General features: G+C 39.1%; 1 protein-coding gene across 7 annotated transcripts in view; it reads right to left on the minus strand.

The window, feature by feature from the left end:
• The window catches only part of PCLO (piccolo presynaptic cytomatrix protein), a 285323-nt gene extending 278701 nt beyond the window's left edge, over positions 1 to 6622 (minus strand). For all 7 annotated transcript variants that reach the window (XR_009454731.1, XM_059712170.1, XM_059712171.1 and 4 more), the window contains exon 1: positions 6069 to 6622. Coding sequence is in view for 6 of the 7 variants with exons in the window: in XM_059712170.1 (XP_059568153.1) it covers positions 6069 to 6319 (251 nt within the window). In the remaining variant the exon portion in view is untranslated. The remainder of the gene's footprint in view (positions 1 to 6068) is intronic.
• Positions 6623 to 21896: the final 15274 nt, after the last annotated feature.

Below are 21896 nucleotides of genomic sequence, written 5' to 3' on the forward strand. Positions count from 1 at the left end.
ACAAAAAAAATGAAATTAAAATTATTACAACTGAAAGCAATATCAAAAAGGTGTAACTTCCTTAAATCCTCAAAATTATAAGAGTATAAATATAACTAGAACCCATTTTTATAACATCCTGTAAGTGATCTAAAACATCTAATGCCTTTATTACTTTCTTTATAAAGAAAGATTTTCAACAGGAAGGCAAAGAAAATGGGGAAGAAGACAATACTTGCTACTATGATTGATGAAAAATTAAGATATTTAGTCAGAAAGTATTCATAATAAAAATAATTTACATCTGCACTTAATAGAATCTGGCCATACTTCAAACCTAATTAAATATATTAACTCAGTAAATCAGCAACATTATATTCCAGTACATTCACGTTCATAGGATGTGTCCTTTTCCATCAAAAGTTATGGCCAAAGTATGGTAGCCTCCAAAATACTAGCAGCACTAATAAGTAAAAATATTCATTTTAAAATGTGGGAGCTCGCTGCAACTGTTTTTTGTTGTTGTTTGCCCACAATGTGATATCAGGGGAGTTTCCAGTACAGAAGGTTACACATAACAGGGACTCTGATAAAGTTGATCATCTAGTCAATTTTACCCTATTCTGTCTAAAAAGGTAATATCCATCAAATATTAAAGTTTATAGAATGAAAAATTCTACTTAATTAGCAATTTTTAGGCAATAGTTCCATCTGTCTTATGGAAGAATGTTACAGCATTTAATTATTTTTTCTAATAGTTAATTTTCATTCTGAGATCTGTTTGCAAGGGAACAATAGCTGCTTAAAGCATCGTGAGATATAGCCTGCTATGCCAAACACAACAAGCTAGCTGTGACCCCTTTTGAAAAGTACTGCTACTTTCCTTAGATGAAGAAAATATATGATATTCTTGCGTAATGTTTTCTACACCATATACTATTGCTATTCTTAGATTATTAATAATGTTTATTGGCATTGAGTTTAAACCGTAAGAAGTAATTAATTTGAAGGATATCTTTTAAGTCATAGACAAATATACAAGATGGATAATTTAAAATAGTTTTGGAAACAGGATCAAATTTAAATCACTATATTAAAGAATCAAAATAATTGTTTCTTATATATACCTTTAGCCAAAAATCAAGTACATTAATTTTTTGAGTAAGCCATCCCTTATTTATAAACTTGAAACTAAAAACATGCTGCATTAGAATCACAGAAAAATATCAAATTTCAAGTATTCTGTTTAATATATGTAGCTTTTTCATTTTGGAAAAGTTTTACTTCTTTTTAATTAATAGAAAAAATGGAGGAAAAAACAGTGATTCAGTCGCACTTAAAATGTGAGATGATCACAGTAAAGTTCTACAGGTTTTAATTTGTTTTATCAAAATATACCTACTCATGGACAGAATAAATTTTAAATTTCAGATCATTTGTAAGTTAATAATGTAAAGCATGGTAGAAAGAAACACTGAAATATTACTTCTAATTAGAAAAGGGTCAGAAAGAAAATAATCTATAAATGGCAATGTATACACCAAGTGATTTTCTAATAGAAGATAAGTACATAAAATTCGTAGTTCTGGCAATTTCCTCCAGGAAAAATGTTACAAAACTATAGGTATTGGCATGTCTCTGAAGCCTTTACTTAAACAAGGAAGTAAAATTAATACCATATTAACTCCAACAATTTTAAGATATGTTTTAAAATGTATAGCCACATATTTTCATTTGGGGAAAATGATCTTGAATGTTTCTTTATAGGCCTTCCTATGTGTTCTCTTCCATATGAAAGAAAAAGCCATAGTAAACCTGTAATATATTATTTTCAGAGTTCCATTGTTTAGATCTTTATACTGTTCTAGAAATGTTACACATTCAATTAATAAAATAGACCATTCCCTTGAAGGGCATATGCTTCAGGATTCTGTTATACAAGTGACTATCTTATAAGTAATTATTTAGACATTTTATTGAATTGGTTCCCTTGTTCAGAGTCCTAGAAATGTATATTTAAACCGAGTACCTAAATTGTCCTCTATTGGAAATACTATTTACACTTAACAACTGTTTTGTGATATTATTTCACATAATCCAACTGAACAAATGAAAAATAAAGTTCATGAATACCAAATATGTATAACAATAAACAATTCAAAGAAAGCAGCTTGGATCAGAAATTATAATTTCATGTACTTCCTACAAATATAAGTTGTATTATATTGTAGGCTCCCCTTGTGAAAAAAATACCTATAAAGATTGCCTTACAGCTATAAAGACTGCTTTACAATTTACACTTAATCTTAGTTGCTACAATTATGTAAATAAACACAAAACATGGAAACCTTGGAGAAATAGAAAGACAGTCATTGAAGAGGGCATAGAGGGGATAGATGGAAAAATAAAATATAAAAAGAGAAAATGTAGGCTTAATACCAAACAAAAATATAAAGTTGTCTTAGCAAATTGTGGTCTTTTGGTGAATTTTTGTTTAGTATTAACTGTTGTTCTGTTAAAAAGAAAAATGACTACAATGCAATCTGTGTCTTGTTCACTTGACTATGAACTCCTGGACAATGTGTTTCACTCATCCTTGCACCACTAGAACCAAATCTGGCAACTAGTAAATGAGCATTAATGATTGATGAGTGAATAGCAATGAGTGAGCGAATGATGAACATGGCAAGTTTTGTATTATTATAAATTAATGTTTCTTGAGTTCTTTCCACTTCAAATTCTTGTACAGGCCTTCTGAGATATAACTGGCAACATGCCATCTTCTTTTTAGATCCTGGATTTGGCCTGCTGCTCTAGGAAGACAAACAGGTGAGGAAGTGTCTAGACAGGAGGGGAGGCCCAAAGGAATTCTAAAGAAAATAATTGAGAAACACAGAATTCTTATAAAATATTCTACTAATCAGAAGTGGATTTTAATAAGCCTTTTTCATCTGTAGCTGTATAAAGAATAGTAGAAGAAGTAATAAAATGGCATTTCCCTGGGTCTACGACGAATCTAAAATCTAGGAGCATTGCTTTTGCAACCTGTAACTTCTAGCTTATAATTCCTCATGCTTTATACAATATCACTATTTTGCTATTGTCATCCCCAGAGTAGAATTTTCTTTTATAGGCTAGCAGGAGAAAAATGGTTCATCTACAAATGAGGTACACTTGTATTTAAGAGTGAATGTAAAATCAGTTGGAATGCTGAAATATTTTGTTAAATGTAACACAATAGGCAATGACACTTAACTTCATGTGCTGAGTCATATAAAATTTTACATTAGAAATACAAGCAACTACAGGAATTCATTTTTATACTGTAGAGGATACTAGGGGTTAAAGAGGCTAAGAAATTAATCCAACGTTATAAAATTAGTCACAGAAATATGGTGTCCTGATTCCTGGGGGATTTCCACTATATTGCACTGACTGTCCCATATGGAAACTACAGACATGTCAAACTAATTCATAATAATGAATAACTCAATATACAACCTGTCTGTAGCCATCACTGTCAGTGCCATTCACTGTTGATATTAATATTACTACTTTTTATTTATTTATAAGGTTTCTTCATATTAAAATTCAAGCAAAACATCCTTCTGAATTTTTAATCCTCACAATGAATGACTTCACAGGACAGGTAAGACAAGTATCACCTGCCTTATTTAGAAGCAAGGAAACTGAGGCACATATGGCTGAGAAGTATTTTTAATTTATCATGAGTAAGTTAAAATTAACAAAATAAGAACTTAGGTCCCTGGGCTCTCAACCCATATTTCTTAAAAAGATTTTTTAAAAAATCGGACCCAACTGTGTCTAATTCACAACACTTAATCTCCTAAAACTTCAAGTAATTTGCATATACTTTCTCATATATACTTAATGTGTTTCTAAATAGTTAAATGATAAGCCAAGTATTTCTTTGGTTATGACCTATGGGGATAATAATTTTCTAAAAATTATGTGCCTCTTATAGAAAATCTTCAATAAAATGTAAGCTGCAAAAATTAAAAGTTATATTGTTTATGTAATTAGATGAAGCTTTAATCAAGAAGTCATAAATTACCTACTAATAAAAATTCTACCACAAAATTATCAATAGAGAGTTTAAAAGTATGCTATCTGATACAAATAGTGCATAAAACAAAGGCTGAAATATTTTTCAGACATCCTCTGAAAGAAGAAAAGTTAGGAATTTAGAAAGCAAAACTCACACTTTTCTTGGTATGTGTAAGGAGCAAGCTAAACCTGTTGCTTGTGCCTCTTAGGAAAAACTGTAGAGCAGGCATACATTTCTAAAAGGTTAATAAAAATATTGTGCCTCATTATGGAAATCTAGTATATGAGCATTCAAAACATTTTCCAAGTCAAATTTTCATCCGTTAGAGAAAAATAGTACATAGCTGTACTACTTAGAATAACGAATAAGAAAGGCTTTTTACCAAAGAAATAGCCCAAGTTATTAGTAGTTTAAAAACACAGAAAAACATAGTCAATATAAGGAGCTAACTTAACTAGCCGTGGTGGTTTCATTTCAAGAAAATAGGGTTTTCAGCACGGCTGGGACCCAGGACTGACTCCTGCCACGCCGGCCAGGACCCTAGCCTGATGTTCGGTCGTCCGTCCGGTAATTTAGGTCGTGACAGACCCTGGATCTTTATATATTAGGTTTCTACACCTAGACCTACAGAGTCTCCTCTGTCTCACAGGTGGGGAACTACTGCAGCTTCTTTTTTTTATTCATTCATTTAATAAATGTTTATTAAATAAAATAAAAAAAAAGAAAATAGGGTTTTTACCTGATAGATTTTAGGCCTTTAGGATTTTATATAAAAAATATTATCATAAAACATTTTAGGTATCCATAATTCATTTTACAGTTCTCCTATATTAAATTTAACATTGTAATTATTTGACAATCATTTGCATATACTTATATGAGAGTGCTGAAGTTAAAATATTTTTATTTTATGAAGTACAGTATAATAATCTACAGCTATATATTCAGATCTGTAATATTTCTAATACTTCAAATGAAAAAATTGTAGTTTTCCTTTCGGTTATCATAAAACGGGAATGGTTTCAGGACCACCAATAGAGAACTATTCTCTATGGGAAGGGGGAAAGTTAAAGGATTTGTTTACAATAATAAAGGCAGAGCAAGGCACAATGATTATACCCTCTTAGTACACTAATTAGAAAACAACTAATTTATTAGGATGAAGGAAAATGGGGAGCTAGCGCAAGAAATGAATACGTTAACATGACAGACTAGCACCTGATTGCCTGGGCAAGTTGTCAATGATTTGCTTTATCTTTAAAAGTATGGACTGGAAACTAATTTTAAGATACCACAAATTTACATGTTCTTCCATAAACTGTAAGGCACTTTTTGTATATAAAAGAGCAGTGGCTTAAAAAATAGCATATGCCAATTCAGAAATACATGCACAGCACCTGCTCTGCTGTGACCAACCCATCTGTTTAATGCCACAACGTATTTTCGGGCCCCGCATGGAATAGAAAGGATGCATTCATTTTAGACCTTCTACCCAAACTGCTCCCGTTCTCCTCTGGGGGGTGGGATGGGAAGGAAAGACAAAACACAACACCTCCCGGGAATTAATGGTATTGTTACAGAAACATTTAGACATTTATTTAAAAAAATTAAAAAAAACGCCCCCAGAATGACTGAGGCGGTCTAAACAGAGACAGGTAGATGCCCCTATCTACCTATGTCCCAGCACACCCGTTCTGCATTAATGGAAGACTTTCCGATTAGTAAAAACACGGGAGGGCGTCTCTGCTCGCCATCCTGGAGGGAAAAGGTTCCAAAAGGCCAACAATCACCACCCCAAATCACAGCTCCGAGAACGCAACCCTTGACCATCCCACCAGAAAGTCTACAAATGCACCATTTTTACTCTGCCCACGAGAAAGGAGGCTTACGCTTCCTTGAACGCCACCCCATTCGGGAGCGTAAAAGGGACGGAGACGACATATATGTACCGCCGTGCCGACACGTATGTGCAGGGAAGCCGTACATATATGCCCGGACATACAGAGCATGCTGTGCGTGCCTGTGCATGGGAGGCGGCTCCGCAGCGGCCGCGGGGACGCTCCCCCTGGGCAGCCCCTGCGCCCTTGACATGACAGCAGCGATCTGTCTCCTCTCCTCCTCGCTCAGCTGGCTCAGGTCCGCCTCCATGCCGGCCGGGATCACGGTGTGCAAGGGGCTCCCCGCCCCGCCAGCCCCTCCTCCGGCCGCCGCCGCCGCCGCCGCCAGCCCTTCGGGGAGCCCTTCCCCTTCCAAGCTCGCCTCATTGCCCATGGCTCGGGGCACTCGGAGCCGCCGCGCTCCCTCCTGGCGCCGTCCCCTCGGGAAGCCGGCGGCCCGAGGAGCCACCGGAGCCGGGGTCCGCAGCGGGGTGTGCGGGCAGCAGCGGAGTCCTGGGCTCGGGACCCGGCGCCGCTCCCTAGATCGACAGGCGGGGATTAGTCCCGCTCGCAGGGGACGCCCGCGGCCGGTGCCTCCTCCATGTTGGACAACGCCAGGCCACCTCGGCAGGAGACAACTCCCCGCCGCCGCCTCGCCGCCCCGAGCCGGGGAGAAGCAGCTGCGAGCCGCGCCGGCCCCGCGCCGTCGGCCCCGCCCCCGCGCCCCGCCCCCTCGCAGTGCGCGTGCGCGCCGCGGAACAGGTGATGTCCGGGCCCACGCCCATCCCGCCGGCGTCGCTCAGCATCTTTCCTCGCCCTCAGCACCGATTTAAAGGAGCCGAGCGCGAGCGCAGATGAAAGCGGGGAGGAAAGGGCCGTGGTTTCTCTCAGGCACATGGCGGGATGCCCCAGCCTGACTCTCGGCCGTCAGCACTCTGGGGGCGCAAGGGGACGGGAGCGGAATTGTCTACTCCCAGCCTTGATCCTTGGTGCATGGGATTTGCAGTTTCGTGTGTGTGTGTGTGTGTGTGTGTGTGTGTGTGTGTGTGTGTAAGGGCGTGGGGGGAGGTGTTGGGGGTTTTTTGTGTGTGTTTTTTTCTCCAGGAGGGTTTTTAAAAAGATCCTAGGAATGGGTTCAGGTAACTGGAGATTCACAGGAAAAACATGATATCTCTGGGTTAAATTTTCCCAAAGGAGCTAAAACTGACCCTTTCCATTTAGATCCTTCCCAGAACAATTAGATTAAAATCTTAGATACACAATCAGTAAGCAGGTAAGGTCTTTTAATGCATATAACTGTGTTGTACCCTAAAGGGACTACACAAAAGTAAAGGATTATGGGAAATTGGGGGTAGGCTACTCTAGTAAGATATAGATTGTAGAATATTAAAATGTTACAGTGTGGAATTGAGAAAACATGAGTTCAATCTTTTTTTTTTTTTTTTTTTTTTTTTTTTTTGGTAAAAGATGTGGGTAGAAGAACCCGAAAAGGTCAATTCATTTGTATAGAGTCACACAGCTGGTTAGCAGCAGAGATGTAACTGACCGCTCTTTTGGACCCACTCCCCACTCATCCCCAACATACACTCTATCTTGCTACTCCATTTCTTAGAAGGGAATGACTTAGTTCAGCACTGGATCTTCAGCCCCAAATTTACTGCCTGCCTTTCCTAACTAAGTAGTCTTAAGGTCCCAATTGTTGAGGTTCAACAAAATAAAAAGCTAACAACTGGGAATGAATAAAATAAAACAGAAATAAATGCGTTGCTCAGAAAGTATGTTTCCAAGGTTTTGCAATAATCATTATAATAGTTTGACACTGCATTTCACTTATATGAAAACTAGAAACGATTGTTAAGAATTATGATTCTGTTCATGGAACAAAACTATTTCAGGGAGGGAGCGGGTTAAAGATGAATAAGTCATTTTCAACAGGAAGCTCAGTAAGGCCTCAGGCAGAGCTGAATTTTGAAAACTAAGAAGTTTGTAGACACGCAGAAGTGGGAAAAGAGGGAACCTCTAGGTGGAAAAATAATGTGAAAAGGCTTTGAGACTTGGAGTATAGTGTGTGGAGAGGGCTCAATATTAATTGAATTGCCAATAAAGGTGTTTTGAGCAGAAAAAAATAAACACTTGGCACAGTTATAACAATGTGTGACTATATGACTCTAGCTAATCACCAGATGAAGTATCATTACTGGCTGAGTTCCTACAAGAACTTCGCATAAACTTTGAATCTTTCAAAAATAATGGATGTGACTTTAAAAGTCAAAACTGCTAAGAGCCATTCATTTAAATAAAAAAGAGAATGCTCTCACTTCATACAAAGAAATCAAGATGAGGCAACCAATCATTCTGATGGCCACACTCGGAGGCAAATACATTATGGTCATATCTCCTAGAAATGAGTTTACTTCAAAAAAGGAAATAATTTGGTACACAATTCTGAGTCATCATTCCTTCTCTGACAAAACAAGTAACTGCTCCATGGTTCAGACTGCCCTGTGAATCAGTAACAGTCTGGATGAAGGTAAGAACGGAGAAGAGTCACATATTGGCTATTTTCTCATAATATGCTCAAGGTTTGTGAAAATAAAATATTTGAAGGAATCACACCCACAAACCACAAGCTAAAAAATAATCAGATAAATATGCTTTCCAACTCTCACCTCAGAGTAATATTAAATAAGAAAATATATAGTTAACTCCATATTCTCTCCCACTGCCGATAAAAAGGATCCTGTGAAGTAATAAGAAAGAAATAAGAAATGATCATCAATATGCAAAGTAATGTTGCTAGGCTAACCAAAAAGTAATCATTTGTGCAAAAATGTGCATTCACCTTTTCCTTCCCTCCTCTCTCCTAGGAGCAAACATTATAAACAAAAATAGGAAAATTGGGGTATATGGTGAGAAGAGTAAATGGGCTGTGAAAACAAAAGATATGATGTTGACACTTGGGAAAATTTTGGTTGTTGATTTTTAAAAATGATTTTGCCTTTGGGAGTTTTGAATAACATTTCTCTTTTGAATCCGCCATTTGGGCTTAAGACTTATTGTGCTTTGGAGGTGTTTATGATCTAAAGAGAAACAATGAATTCCTTTTGTATGGGTTCTCAGAAATCTAAGGGTACAAAAATGAGGAGTTAAATGTTGTAGATAACTTTATCAAGTTTCTAATTACTTACACAGAAAAATATCATAATTTGTTTCATTCTGCAAATTAATGGTGCTGAGTTCAAAATCTTTATTGCTCCCTGTTTGTCATATTGTTTGTTACTCTAATGATCGTTTATTTGAATTTATATTTAACAAGATGCTATTTCAGGTCCAATTCACTCATCTTGATAGGTGGGTCATAAAAGGAATCATTAGTTGTTTAAAACCGCCACTGTTCTATACCATTATGTTTTCTAAAATGATTTCTTTACTCCAGAAATCCAGATCTTTTCCTATTTGTTTTGTTCTTGTCTCAGTTACCCAAGTAGTATCGATTTTGGTAAATTAGAACAAATCTAAATGTGATAGTTACCAACTAAACATGACTCCATAATGATTCCTTGGATTTAAAAGTCCATGAATTTTAGTGTATGTGTGGATGTATAAGTTTATGTTTGTGTAAATATACACATTATGTCAATTTCTCTATAGGCACATATCTTTTTTTAATGTTCCCTCTCCGATAGAAGGTAAGAGAGGGTTATGTTAATTTAGTGGAGCAAGAACCTGCAGGACATTAAGGTCCAACATAATTTTTTGTTGTGGCTGAGCTGCTTCTCAATTGCTTTTCTCAGCCATTTTTGTTCGCTCTGCTTTAAAATGAGATTTGCAGTTAGAATGAAGGAAATTCAAGTGAGATTACGGTTGATTATAAACTGCCTTCTCAATTTTGAGGGGGGAAAGCATGAGAAGTGTTTTAGAGAAGAGTTTGAGAAATTTATTTTTGAATTCTGACATCTGGAATATCAGACAGTTTCTTTCCCTTTATATTTATTCCAACACAAATCTGTAATTTAAAATAGAGAAAGACACATGTATTTAAAACACATTCTTATAGGGATAGGGCATATAAAATATTAAGAACAAAATTAGTTTCTATGTCACTTTACAATATTAATGTGTGATTTGAAAATTCTAGTAAGTGTTGAGATTATACCTCAGATGTTTCGGCATTATTTAGCCAGTGTATAGTAGGCTTTAGACTTTATAACCTACTCTTTGGAAAGCGGGGATACCCGTGCATGTCTTATTCATGATTGTTGATTGACAATGTCTGATTTTAAATCCTAGCTCTGCCATCATAGACCAATTTGGACTCTTCAGAACTTGAGGTTCCTCACCTCCAAAAATGGAAAAAATCTACCAACTCTCAGGGTTCTTGTGATAACGAAATGAGAAAAGGATGTGAATGCGCTTATAAAGTAAGAAACATATCGCAACTGTGGTAGGTTCTTACAATACTGGTCCTCAGGGACTCAAATCTGCCTGTCCACCGCCCTCTACAGTGGGACTGCCATACTTCCCATCAAGAGGTTGGGTTTGGCCCTAGCTGGTTTTGCTCAGCGGGTGGCGCGTTGGCCTGTGGACTGAAGGGTACCGGGTTTGATTCCGGTCTGGGGCACATGCCAAGGTTGTGGGCTCGATCCCCAGTGGGGGTGTGCAGGAGGCAGCCGATGGTGATTCTCTCTCATCATCGATGTTTCTATCTCTCTCCCTCTCCCTTCCTCTCTGAAATCAATAAAAAATATATTTTTTTTTTTAAAAAAAGAGGTAGGGTTTGTTTCCTCATCCCTTGACGAGAAATGAAACCCTGACTTATTTTACCAAGAGTGGTGGCATGTAACTTCCTAGGCTAGCCTTCCAGTCTGTCCCTCCCACTTATCTGGAGGTTCCCCATGCTCTGGAGAAGCCCAGGAGGTGGGACTCCGCGAGGAGAGGAGCCCACTGCTCCAGCCTCCAGCCATCGCAGCCGAAGCCTCAATGAGCGCCCTTAGAGCAGCCTGCCTCAGGGGAGGTCCCTGCTGGCCACAGTCACATCAATGAGTCAGGTCAAACCAGCACCAGAGCTGAACTATAAACCGAAAGAATCATGAAATGGAATGGTAATAGTTACTTTTGTAATTACTTCAGATCACTAAGTTTGGAGGTTTTAGAAATTCCAGTTTTTACACATTATGATTATGCATAATCATTCAAAATTCCCCTTTCGCTCTTTTACTTCTAGTGACTGTTTTCCCAGTTACTGTCCAGTTGTACTTGATTTATTGGCTCAAAATTTCCAAATACCGCTCTTCTCATCTATGAATGAGAAAGAACCCAATTATACTGAATACTTACATGCTTGTTTCATGAAAGGCTCACAGGAACAAATAGGAGGATGGGTTTTTAATGATGTAACACTATACTATCCAAGTAAAAAGTTAACTACAAAGATGGAAAACGTGTGCATGAGAATTTTTCTGAGGGAGACCAATGTACTTATTGGAGAATCTGCTGGGGAGGGGGGGTGGGTGACACTTTAAGGTCCTACTCAAGATGGTGGCTAGAACAATGCACAACAGTATCGAGATTCTTCAAAAACAAAAAGAAAACTAAAAATAGATCTACCACATGACCCAGCAGTTCTACTTCTGTGTGTTTATCTGAAGAAAATGAAAACACTAATTTGAAAAAAAATATGCCCACCCTATGTTCACTGTATCATTATTTACAATAGCCAAAATATGGAAGCAACCTAGATGTCCATTGATACATGAATGGATAAGGAAGACATAGCCAGGGCTTATCTGCATTTCTCCGCAGAACAAAGAGAGAGCAATTTGAATTGGTTGAGTACCATGGATTGGAAGGCGGATATCTGATGCCACTTACTTGGAGGAAAGGAGAAATGGAAATGTCCTCACTGCTGCCTCTAGTGGTGATGTGACCTAGGGAGCTTTACAGGACTGACAAGTCAGTGAGGCTTCAAGGTGGCTTCCGTGGGTGGTGGAATGTAAAGCCCAGCTTTGTCTCTCTCATGCAAATTCCAGGAAAGTCCATATTACTAAGGCATTTGTACATGGATTCTTTCAGAGGGGGTAGGAGTGAGGGGTGGCTCCAAAAGAGATGCAGGCTTTATTCCAAGTTGAAATACATTAAAAATATAGGGAGTGTAGATACCATGTTCATACACAGGAGTGGAGGACAAAGGGTATCTGACATCTGTGTTTCAGTCATTATTATCATATGTGCTGAAGTTCAAAGTTTATTATGGTTTTCAGAGAGCCCTACAATTTTCTCATGTGCTAATTCAAAACTAATGGGGGGATTCTTTGGAAAGATTTGCTCTCATCTCTCTGTTAGAAGAAAAATAATAGATAATTGTCAATAGGCATATGTAAAGTACAATAGTAAAAAAATGGTTTAAAACCCTGAGAGGATATTACAATTACCTATAGATGTTTTGAAAAGGATCAATAGCTGTGCTTCATCTCCTACAAATTAAGAATCTTGAGGGAAAGGATGGCATTTGTATTTTTTTAAAGCTCCCTAGATGGTTGTAACATACAGTGTGGGTTGAGAATTACTGCTTTGAAAAGATAGTAGATTTTACTGTCAGAAATACAAGACTGAAGACAAGAAAGAGCCACTTGGGAATCAGTGTAGATTTTTCTTTGAAGCTGGAGCCAAAGGCATCAGCAACATGGTTGCCATTATCATAAATGATTTTTTAAGAGAAAACTAGAAAATACAGACTTACTCTGTTCAAAGTGGTAATTCTGCATTTGGAATATGGTATACAATTCTGGTCACCACATTTTGCAAAATGTGTAATAGAACTAGAGAAGCACAGCAAATCAAAGAAGATATCAATCACTGCAATTTAGAAGACTGAAGGAAATCTAGAAAGGTTAGAGTCTTTTACTGAAGAATATGAATTAAAAATGTTCATCTAAATCTGGTAAACTCAATATAAGGGGCTTTTTGGATACATGGAAAAGACATACTTAAGAGAAAAAAAGAAGACAGGATATAGTACATTTATAGATTTGTTTACATCCCATATTGGGATGAAGGATGCTAACTCTTCACCAGTATCAGTTTTCTCCCCTTTTAGGCAAGTAGCTTGACCACAATTGCCAACTTCTCTTGCAGTTACAGTAACCAAAAAAACACAGGTTCAGCTGCCTGCCGAAACAAACGCCAAACTCATGAAGCAGGTGTTGATTCAAAAGGAAAGAGGTTTATTCAGATGCCATGACCTGGGAGAACTGTGGAATCCTGTCTCAAAGACCATCCCCCTTCCAGCTCAAGCCTGGAGTTCTTATAGGGATAGGGAGGGGAGGGCTTTTTTTTTTTCCTATCTAATTATCTTGCTAGCTTTTGGTTCACTCAGTGTAAGAACCTCTCCCTGAGCCATCTTGGCCAATGGGGGAGACTCCCTGGAACTCAAACTGACTATCTATGGTAACATTATGTATGTGTAGACTCATTACTCAGCTCCACCTAATGAAAATGTTCCGTTTCTAGGCCTAGCCCAGTGGAATTCTGGAGTGTATGCCTCTATGGCTGACAGGATGGAGACAGGTGAACTCCAGAGGTTCCATGAATTGAAGATGGCAGAACCACTAGGAGGGTTATTTGGAAAACCATGTGTGGAATTCTGCCTTCCCCTTCTAAGACCACGTTCTGTGTGCACTTTTATGAATGAGGGGGGAAATGTCTATTGTGTGTGAGCCAGAGTATGTTTTTTTTCTTTAGTCTTTTTATTAAAGCAGTAGTGTTATCTTAACTAATATAAAATAGAAAGAGGTATTTCTGTACAGGAGAAACTAACGTTAATAAAACACAAGCTCCCCTTATTTATTCCACATCGGTGACCCATGTCCTGTTTTCCTTTTGAGTTCTTCATTGACTCCCAAAATGCCAAACTCACCTCTTTTCTAGTTTCTGTTTTTCCTTAATCTGGGAAGATTGTCTTCTAGCCTCTACCCATCCATGCATTTCTCAAGGCCAAACTCGAAGCCCATTTATCTTGAAAAGATCTTTTCTTATTCTGAAGCCACTGTTGTTTTCAATTATTATTTGAGAATCTTACTATTCATTTGACATTTATTTACATATGGTCATGCTTTACTTGTTAAGTGTTTCAGGACTGAGTCCTTAGAATGATGGAACAAGGTTTTTATTTCTCTTGCAACCTTATCAGTATCCAGTTCGTACAGTGAATGCTCAAACCAACAGACATTAAATGCATTAGTGAGAAGTCTTCAGATGAAAAATGTGAATAATGCAAAAAACACATTAGTTATTTTGTAGAAAACACTTATGGCGGAAGAGAATAAGGGAATGCTTTCATTAAGAATAAGGGATATTCTATAATGACAGATTTTGAACTTGATCATATTATATTTAAATGTTACCAAAGCACTCAGATAGGGAAACATAGTTCCTACTGAGTACATAGACTCGTGGTGTGGTATGTCTGTGGCCACTTTCAGAAATTTTATAATACTTAAAGTATAATGGAAGTGTATATATGTTCTTAACAAGCTGACCAAAAATTATAATGAAAGTTAGAAAGTGGCATGCAGTCCTTTAATTATCTAAGAAGTATTCCATATAGCCAAAGAATAAAATAAGTACATTGGAAAAATGTAATAAATTTATTTTTATTATTCTGATTTTAAAGGATTATTTAATAAAAAGTTGTCATTATCTATTTATCATGTTTTATTTGCATTTGGGGCTAGATGTCTTTGCCTCAAATCATAGGGCAATAATTTTATTGTTCACCATTTCACAAGCCCTTTATTCCAACCAAGATCTAGATTTGCCAGTTTTAATTCTTGTTCAGTAAGTAGAAGATGGCAAAGATTTTATATAATTGTGCCTGAAGTTTCCCATGTCTTCCCCCCTCCCCATTGGACTTAGTGCTCATATACAAAGATCAGTGTCTGCTATTGGCAGATGGTCCATAACCTGTCAATAATAATATTACTTCATGTTCACTGCAGGGGTGTCAAACTTGAAAACTGACAGCCATACGATACTGCAATAACCATCACAGGTCTGCTTTATAAGTGGTTAAACTGCAAATGTGAATTAATGAGCCAGTCTCCAGGATAACTCTTGTATCATTTACACTAGCCACTAGAGAAGTTTAATTTTTCACACATTTTATTCTCATCATTCATCTCATAAGATCAAAGACATACCAATCACAGACTCAAAATCTGAGCTCTTCAAAGAAAAAAAAAGTAATCGTATCAATCTAATAAATGACATTCCAAGATAGATAATCATGATCTTTTATTGATTTCTTTGCAATGTTTGGCAGGAAGCAGAGGCTATTTTTAATCATAGAGAGTAAAAGATTCAAATAGAAGCTGTTAGATTTTCCTCAGAGGAAAGGCTCCTTGTGACGAGAACAATATACATAGTTTCTTTCTGGTTATCCTATAAGTTTCATTCTCAAATGCATCAGGAGGAAAGACGAACCATCTGGCTCAGGAGCAAGGTCAGACGTTGCAGCTCACTAGTTTGCTTTAGATGCCCATCTTAGAACCATCTCTCTCACCTGCTTGCGTGCTGCCGGCCTTAGCAGCTATAAATAATCTCCTGGCTTTGCTCAGTGGGGCAGGCTTCCTTCATTCAGCAACCAGTGTGAGCACCTACTGTGTGCTGAGCTAGAAATATAGTGGCTTACCAAAGAGACCCAGTTCCTGTTCTTAACAAGTGTACAATGTAGTGGGGGAGACAGATATTATTAAAAGTAATTACAGATTTCTTATTTTCAAAAATGGCGAGCCAACTTATTTGGACAAGTCCCCTTGTTAAAAAACAACAAAAACTAAGAAGTTAGTCAAAATACATTTAAAAGGATAATGTGATGTCCCTGGCCAGGTGGCACAGTTGGTTGGAGTGCTATCCCATACACCAAAAAGGTTTCGGATTCAATTCCCAGTCAGGGCACATACCTAGGTTATGGGTTTGAACCACGGTCAGGTGCATAAAGGAGGCAACTGATCGATGTTCCTCTCTCATATTGATGTTTCTCTCTCTCTCCCTCCCTCTCTCTTAAAAAAAAATAACTAAAGAACCACACTTGGGTGAGGATTTTTTGAAAGAGAATATTAAGGTGTATCAAAGAGCTGATGATACAATATGGTGAATTACTACAAAAACTGAAGGGAAATGGGAACCTGCAAGCTGCTTTTGTGCTGAGAGCATTTGCTGATTCAGAAAAGTTTCATCTTTCCTTTCAACAGCCTTGTTGAGTTTTGAGAAGGCCTAAAATAAAAGCCCAGAGGCCCTGGCCAGGGAGCTCAGTTGGTTAGAGCATTATCCTGAAAGGCCAGGTTTGCAGGTTCCACCCCAGGCGGGGAACATACAAGAAACAACCAATGAATGCAAAAATAAATGGAACAACAAATCTCTCTCTCTCTCTCTCTCTCTCTCTCTCTCTCTCTCTCTCTCTCTCTCTCCCCCTCCCCCCCTTCCGCTCTCCCCCCTCACTTCCTTTCTCTCAAGTCAATTAAAAAATTAATAATAAAAGTAAAAACCCTGAGTCTGAAATGGTGAAGGGTCTGACATGAGATCTCCAGGTAATGAGCTGGAACACCAGAGGGCTGCAGGGGGAGGGTAAACTCAACATTTACCCTTCAATTGCCTGTTTTACAGGTAAATTGCCTAAGTTCTGCAAGAAAACTTAAGTCTCAAACTTTATATTTCCAATATTAACCCTTTGTAAGCCATAAGCGTCTATAGACGCAAGGATGGTTTCCGTTTTGGACACGTGGCAGTTAACTGGTTGGAGTGAACCCTTTGTGCCTCTAGATAAAAGGTGAAAGCCAAACGAAAGTCTTACCTGGAGGAAGGTACTTTCACTCTAGACCTCTGTTTCACGGGAGCTGGTAAAAAGGCAGCTCAAAATTGAAATAGCTCATGAGAAGAATGAGAGAAGAAAGTAAGGAAAGTGAAATTAAAAAAAAAAAAAATTGAAAAACACTGAGTAGGAAGAGGAGCCCAACTGATCCTTGAGCCAGAAATTGTAACAATTGTCTGCAATCTTTCTGGGGAAAGTGTGGTTCTTGACCTTCCACATCAGCAGGGTTTAAGAGCTTGTGGGAAAATAGACTCTCCAGCCAGGCCCTAGAATGTGCACTTTAACGACAATGTTAGGACAAGGGTCTAAAGCTCGGGGTGATTCTTACTGAATGCGGTTATTGCTAAATGTTAAATATTTTGCAGATGCTGCTGTACACAGAATGCTCTTGACAGGAACTCAACCAGATAAATGTCACCAACTGCAATGAAGAAATCAACAGGCAATTGATAAATAGTGTTTCTAAGCCATGGCCACCCCCCCCCCCCACGCCCACGCCTTTGGGGTGACAGAACTTTGCACTTAAATCTCTTGTTTCTTACTTGCTACAACTAAATTAAACTAGCTTGAAACAACCGGACACCCTAAGCATCTAGTTCTGGGACAGAACACCCCAAGTGTAGAACTCCTTGAGTTTGGTAACAAAATCCTCAGATGATTTACATGCTCCTTAAAGTTTGAAATAATAAATGATAATAAAGAAGACTGAATAGGATCCTTGAAAATGGGAAGGGAGAAGGACTACTGGAAAAATGTATACTGTATACTTTACATCTTGATTTTAGAGGCCATGGGTTGGTTAACAGAGGGTAATTTCTAACTTAGGTACCAGGAAAGATGTTTAACATACTTTCAAATCCCCTGGTACACAGAGCCAATCAGGCTTTGTTATTTATTATTTTTAATCTTTTTTTTTTTCCATCTGATGCTTCCGCTTAGAGTATGTGGGTATTTAGACAGAGCATTCATTTGGTTATAGTGGAGGTATAATTGGAATTCAGTATCTTGAGTCAGGAACCAGCAATTGCTCAGCTGAGCATAATCTCGGAGAGAGTTTTTTTCAAGTGTAATGAGCAAGGCTAAATATGAAAAAGAAATCAGTCCCGCGGGAGAACTGTTGTGGTAGGCCAGTCCATGCTCTAAGGCAGCATTTTAGACCCTTTTCATCTAATGGCACCCAGAAACTAATCACTAAAATTCTGCAGCACACCAAAAATGATGGCAATTGTTGTGCTGGTTGTTGTCATTTTTTTGCTCGACAATCTAAGGGAAAAGATGTCAGTGCTTCTGACTAAATAGTCAGGTATTGCATGTTTTCAAAATTCTTGCAGCGTACTGCTTGAAAATCACTGCTGTAAGGTAACTTGCAGAAGTGAATTAATGAGCCAGTCTCCAGCATAACTCTTGTATCATTTACACTTGCCACTAGAGAAGTTTAATTTTTCTGTGAGAGCAAAAAGCCATGATCATAGATACAACCATGAGAGTGGAGATGCAACGGGACTTGGTGGAGTGCGCTACTCAAGCACTGAAGAGCTACAGCATAAGGACATTGAGACTCACCTGGGTAAGGAGGTTGACAGGAAGTCCACCACCTTTGGGCACTGCATTGTGAAGAGGAACTTAGGGTAGTCCTGTGACACATAAAAAGCAACCACCTTATCTACTTCTACCTGGGCCTTGTTGCCAATCACTTGTTCATACCTGGTTAAAAGCATGGACTGTGTGCCATGCACACAGTGATCCATCAAAAAACAAGGATTATGGCCTAAATTCCAATGACTAGAGACTAAGGGAGCTCCTTGACCTTTGGATCTCTGTTATGTTGTCTTGTACAGGGCAGTCTCTGTACTAGTTTATTGTGGTTATAAGAAAAAATAGCATAACAAACAAAATAAAATAAAAATTAATTTAACTGTATTAAAAATTAGAAATATTTATACTACCTGGATACACTTGTTACTTTAAGCATGAAGATGTGCTAATAAAATCTTTCACAACTATTTTTTACCATTACTTATTTGACAATACTGTACTATAATTTGTTCATCAAACATCACATGCAGTGCCAATATTTTTAAAAATTTACATTTAAAACAAACAAAAATAGGAAGTGAACAAGTTCTGAGTTAAACTAAGGGAGACAGATTCATCTTCAGACTTAGACTGAATCTTTGGGAAGCTTTAGGAATCCTTACCTAGGTATCGGCCAGGATAACATGGTGATAGCGTGTCCATTTCCTCTTCCAGTAGTGACTAAGATGACAAGCCAAGTACTAGAGGACTGAATGTGGCCCACAGATGGTGTGTCTTGTTCACACAGTAATTTTCACATGTGTTTTTCCCCTCTTAAATTGAGAGCTTTCTCATTTAAACATTTAGGTATCTTGCTTCATTGGAAAAATTAAACTGACAATTCTGAGCCCATTCCTGCCTGGACACAATTCACTATAATGGGGTAGCAACTTTAGACCTGCTCCCACCCGACTTCTCAGTGTATTTTCCCTGTCTGCCCACCTGTAAATATTTTTGTATTTGACTAGGCCACAGTCTCCACTTCCCATCTAGAGAGGATATAATCTGTGTACCAATCCTATCTAATAAAAGAGAAACATGGTAATTAGCCATACCTCCGCTACCCTTCCTATTGGCTAATCAGGGCGATATGCAAATTAACTGCCAGCCAAGATGGAGGCCGGCAGCCAGGCAGCTTGAAGCGAACATGAGGCTTGCTTGCTTCAGTGACGGAGGACTCCAACGTTCCCCGCCTGCCGCTGCTGGCCTCTGAGCTTGCAGTTTGAAACATTGTTACAAATATAGAAGCTAAACAAAACCCCAGAAACCTGCTTTCAGCCAGCTGGGATCTCAGAGCTAGAGTTTAAACAGTGTTTCAATTATAGAACCCAAACAAACCAGATACCTGCTTTCAGCAGTAGAGGCCTAAGAGCTGGAGCCAAGCCTCAGAGCTAAAGCTGGCCCAGAATAAAAAAGAAAAAAAGGAGTGGTTGGGAGCTTCAGTCACCCTCCAGCCTGAAAACAGCCCTCAGCCCCTCACCCAGACTGGCTAGGCACCCCAGTGGGGACCCCCACCCTGAAGGGTGTGTGACCAGCTGCAAACAGCCATCATCCCCTCACCTAGGCTGGCCAGGCACCCCAGTGGGGACCCCCCACCCTGATCCAGGACACCCTTCAGGGAAAACCAGCCGGCCACCACCTGTGCACCAGGCCTCTATCCTATTATCCTATATAGTCAAAGGGTAATATACCTCCCAGCACCGGGATCAGCGGAGCTGCGAGGCCTCCCAGCACTGGGATCAGCGTGACAGGGGGCAGCGCCCAAACACCCTGATTGCCCTGCGGCTCTGTGTGTGACAGGGAACAGGGCCACAACCTCCCTATCCACCCTGCTCTGTTCCTGACAGGGGAAGGCGCCCCAACCCCCTGATCAGCCCTGCTCTGTTCCTGATACGGGGGAGCTCCCCAACCCCCTGATCGCCCCGCGGCTCTGTGTGTGACAGGGTGCGGGGCCCCAACCCCCTGATGGGCCCTGCTCTGTGTATGACAGGGGGGAGCTCCCCAACCCCCTGATGGGCCCTGCTCTGTGTGTGACAGGGGGGAGCTCCCCAACCCCCTGATGGGCCCTGCTCTGTGCGTGACAGGGGGTGGCGCCGCAACCTCCCCATCGACCCTGCCTTGAGTGTGACAAGGGGCAGTGCCCCAACCCTCCAATTAGCCCTACCCTGAGCGTGACTGAGGGTGGCATCGCAACCTCCTGATCCGCCCTGCTCTGTGCATGACAGGGGGCGGCTCCCCAACTCCCCAATCGGCCCTGCTCTGAGCACAACCAGGGGCTGCACCTAGGGATTGGGCCTGCCCTCTGCCACCCAGGAGCAGGCCTAAGCCAGCAGGTCATTATCTCCCGAGGGGTCCCAGGCATAGGCCGGGCTGAGGGACCCCCCTCCCTCCCCCCCCCCCAAGTGCACAAATTTTTGTGCACTGGGCCTCTAGTTTGATATAACTAGTTAGGGCTCATGAAATTCATCATTGATTTTAGATCTGTCAACTGAACTTCATTTTTAAAAGATGGGGGACAAGATGTTCAATATCTTATAGACTTCAGCCACATTTTCTTCTTTGCCTCTCCACTAATTTCTACTATTGATCTTCCTTGGAGCACATCGGTTTGTGTGCCTGGATTATAAACAGTGACAGGTTGAACTTTCTCTGCACCTGCATGTGTCAGATTTGCAATTAACAATCACATGAGTAAAATAATAGTGACGGCAATATATAAAGTGAGAAATCTTCCTCCTTATTTAGCGTCTGGAGGTTTTCTGTAATGAATCTCTTCCTTTAGTTGGAAATAATTTCTCTCCCACAATAATTTCTAATAAATGTACATGACCTTGCTTTCCAAGTAGCTATTCTTATTTCTAAAAATCTGTTTGAGGTAAAGCGTTCACATCGGCCTGCCTCCTTTTATGAAACCATGTATTTGGAGTTCATGAGTTCTCCAGGGCTTACTAACTCTTGGACGATGTTAGCAATATTTTAATATCCCTTATAGACAATTTGAAAAATTAATATGTCATATATATGACCATAAATTTTATATGAAAATAAAATTACATCTAATATTTAATGACCAGAATGCAATTTTAACTGTTTCAGAAAAAAAATCTGAACCAAGTCAGAAATATGAGTCAGTTAAGACAACTTCCCTTCCTGCAGGTTGTTAAGTTATATATTCCACAGTCTCTAGCATCAATATGCCTTTCCTGATTTATTTCCCCTTGCTCCTTATGTGAACTTTTTTCCCTTCCAAGATATCTCAGATCATGCACCAGATTGAAATATTATTCATTTTATTAAGTAAATATGTTTTAAACTCTTTTAGCAATATGTTTATAAAAGAAATGAACTGTAGCTCATGCTTTTTTTCCATAATATTGGTTTTCACACAAAAAAAAAGACTCTATAAATATCCATCGACAGCCTAGTTCTGAGATCTCTTAGATTAAATCAAAGGTCCTACACCATGACATTTTCTCTCCATAATGAATCTTTCCTATCAACAGACAAACATGTTTCTATTCCTAGTATG

The sequence above is a fragment of the Myotis daubentonii genome, chromosome 10, assembly GCF_963259705.1.
Source record: "Myotis daubentonii chromosome 10, mMyoDau2.1, whole genome shotgun sequence".
In the NCBI taxonomy this organism is placed as follows: Eukaryota; Metazoa; Chordata; class Mammalia; order Chiroptera; family Vespertilionidae; genus Myotis; species Myotis daubentonii.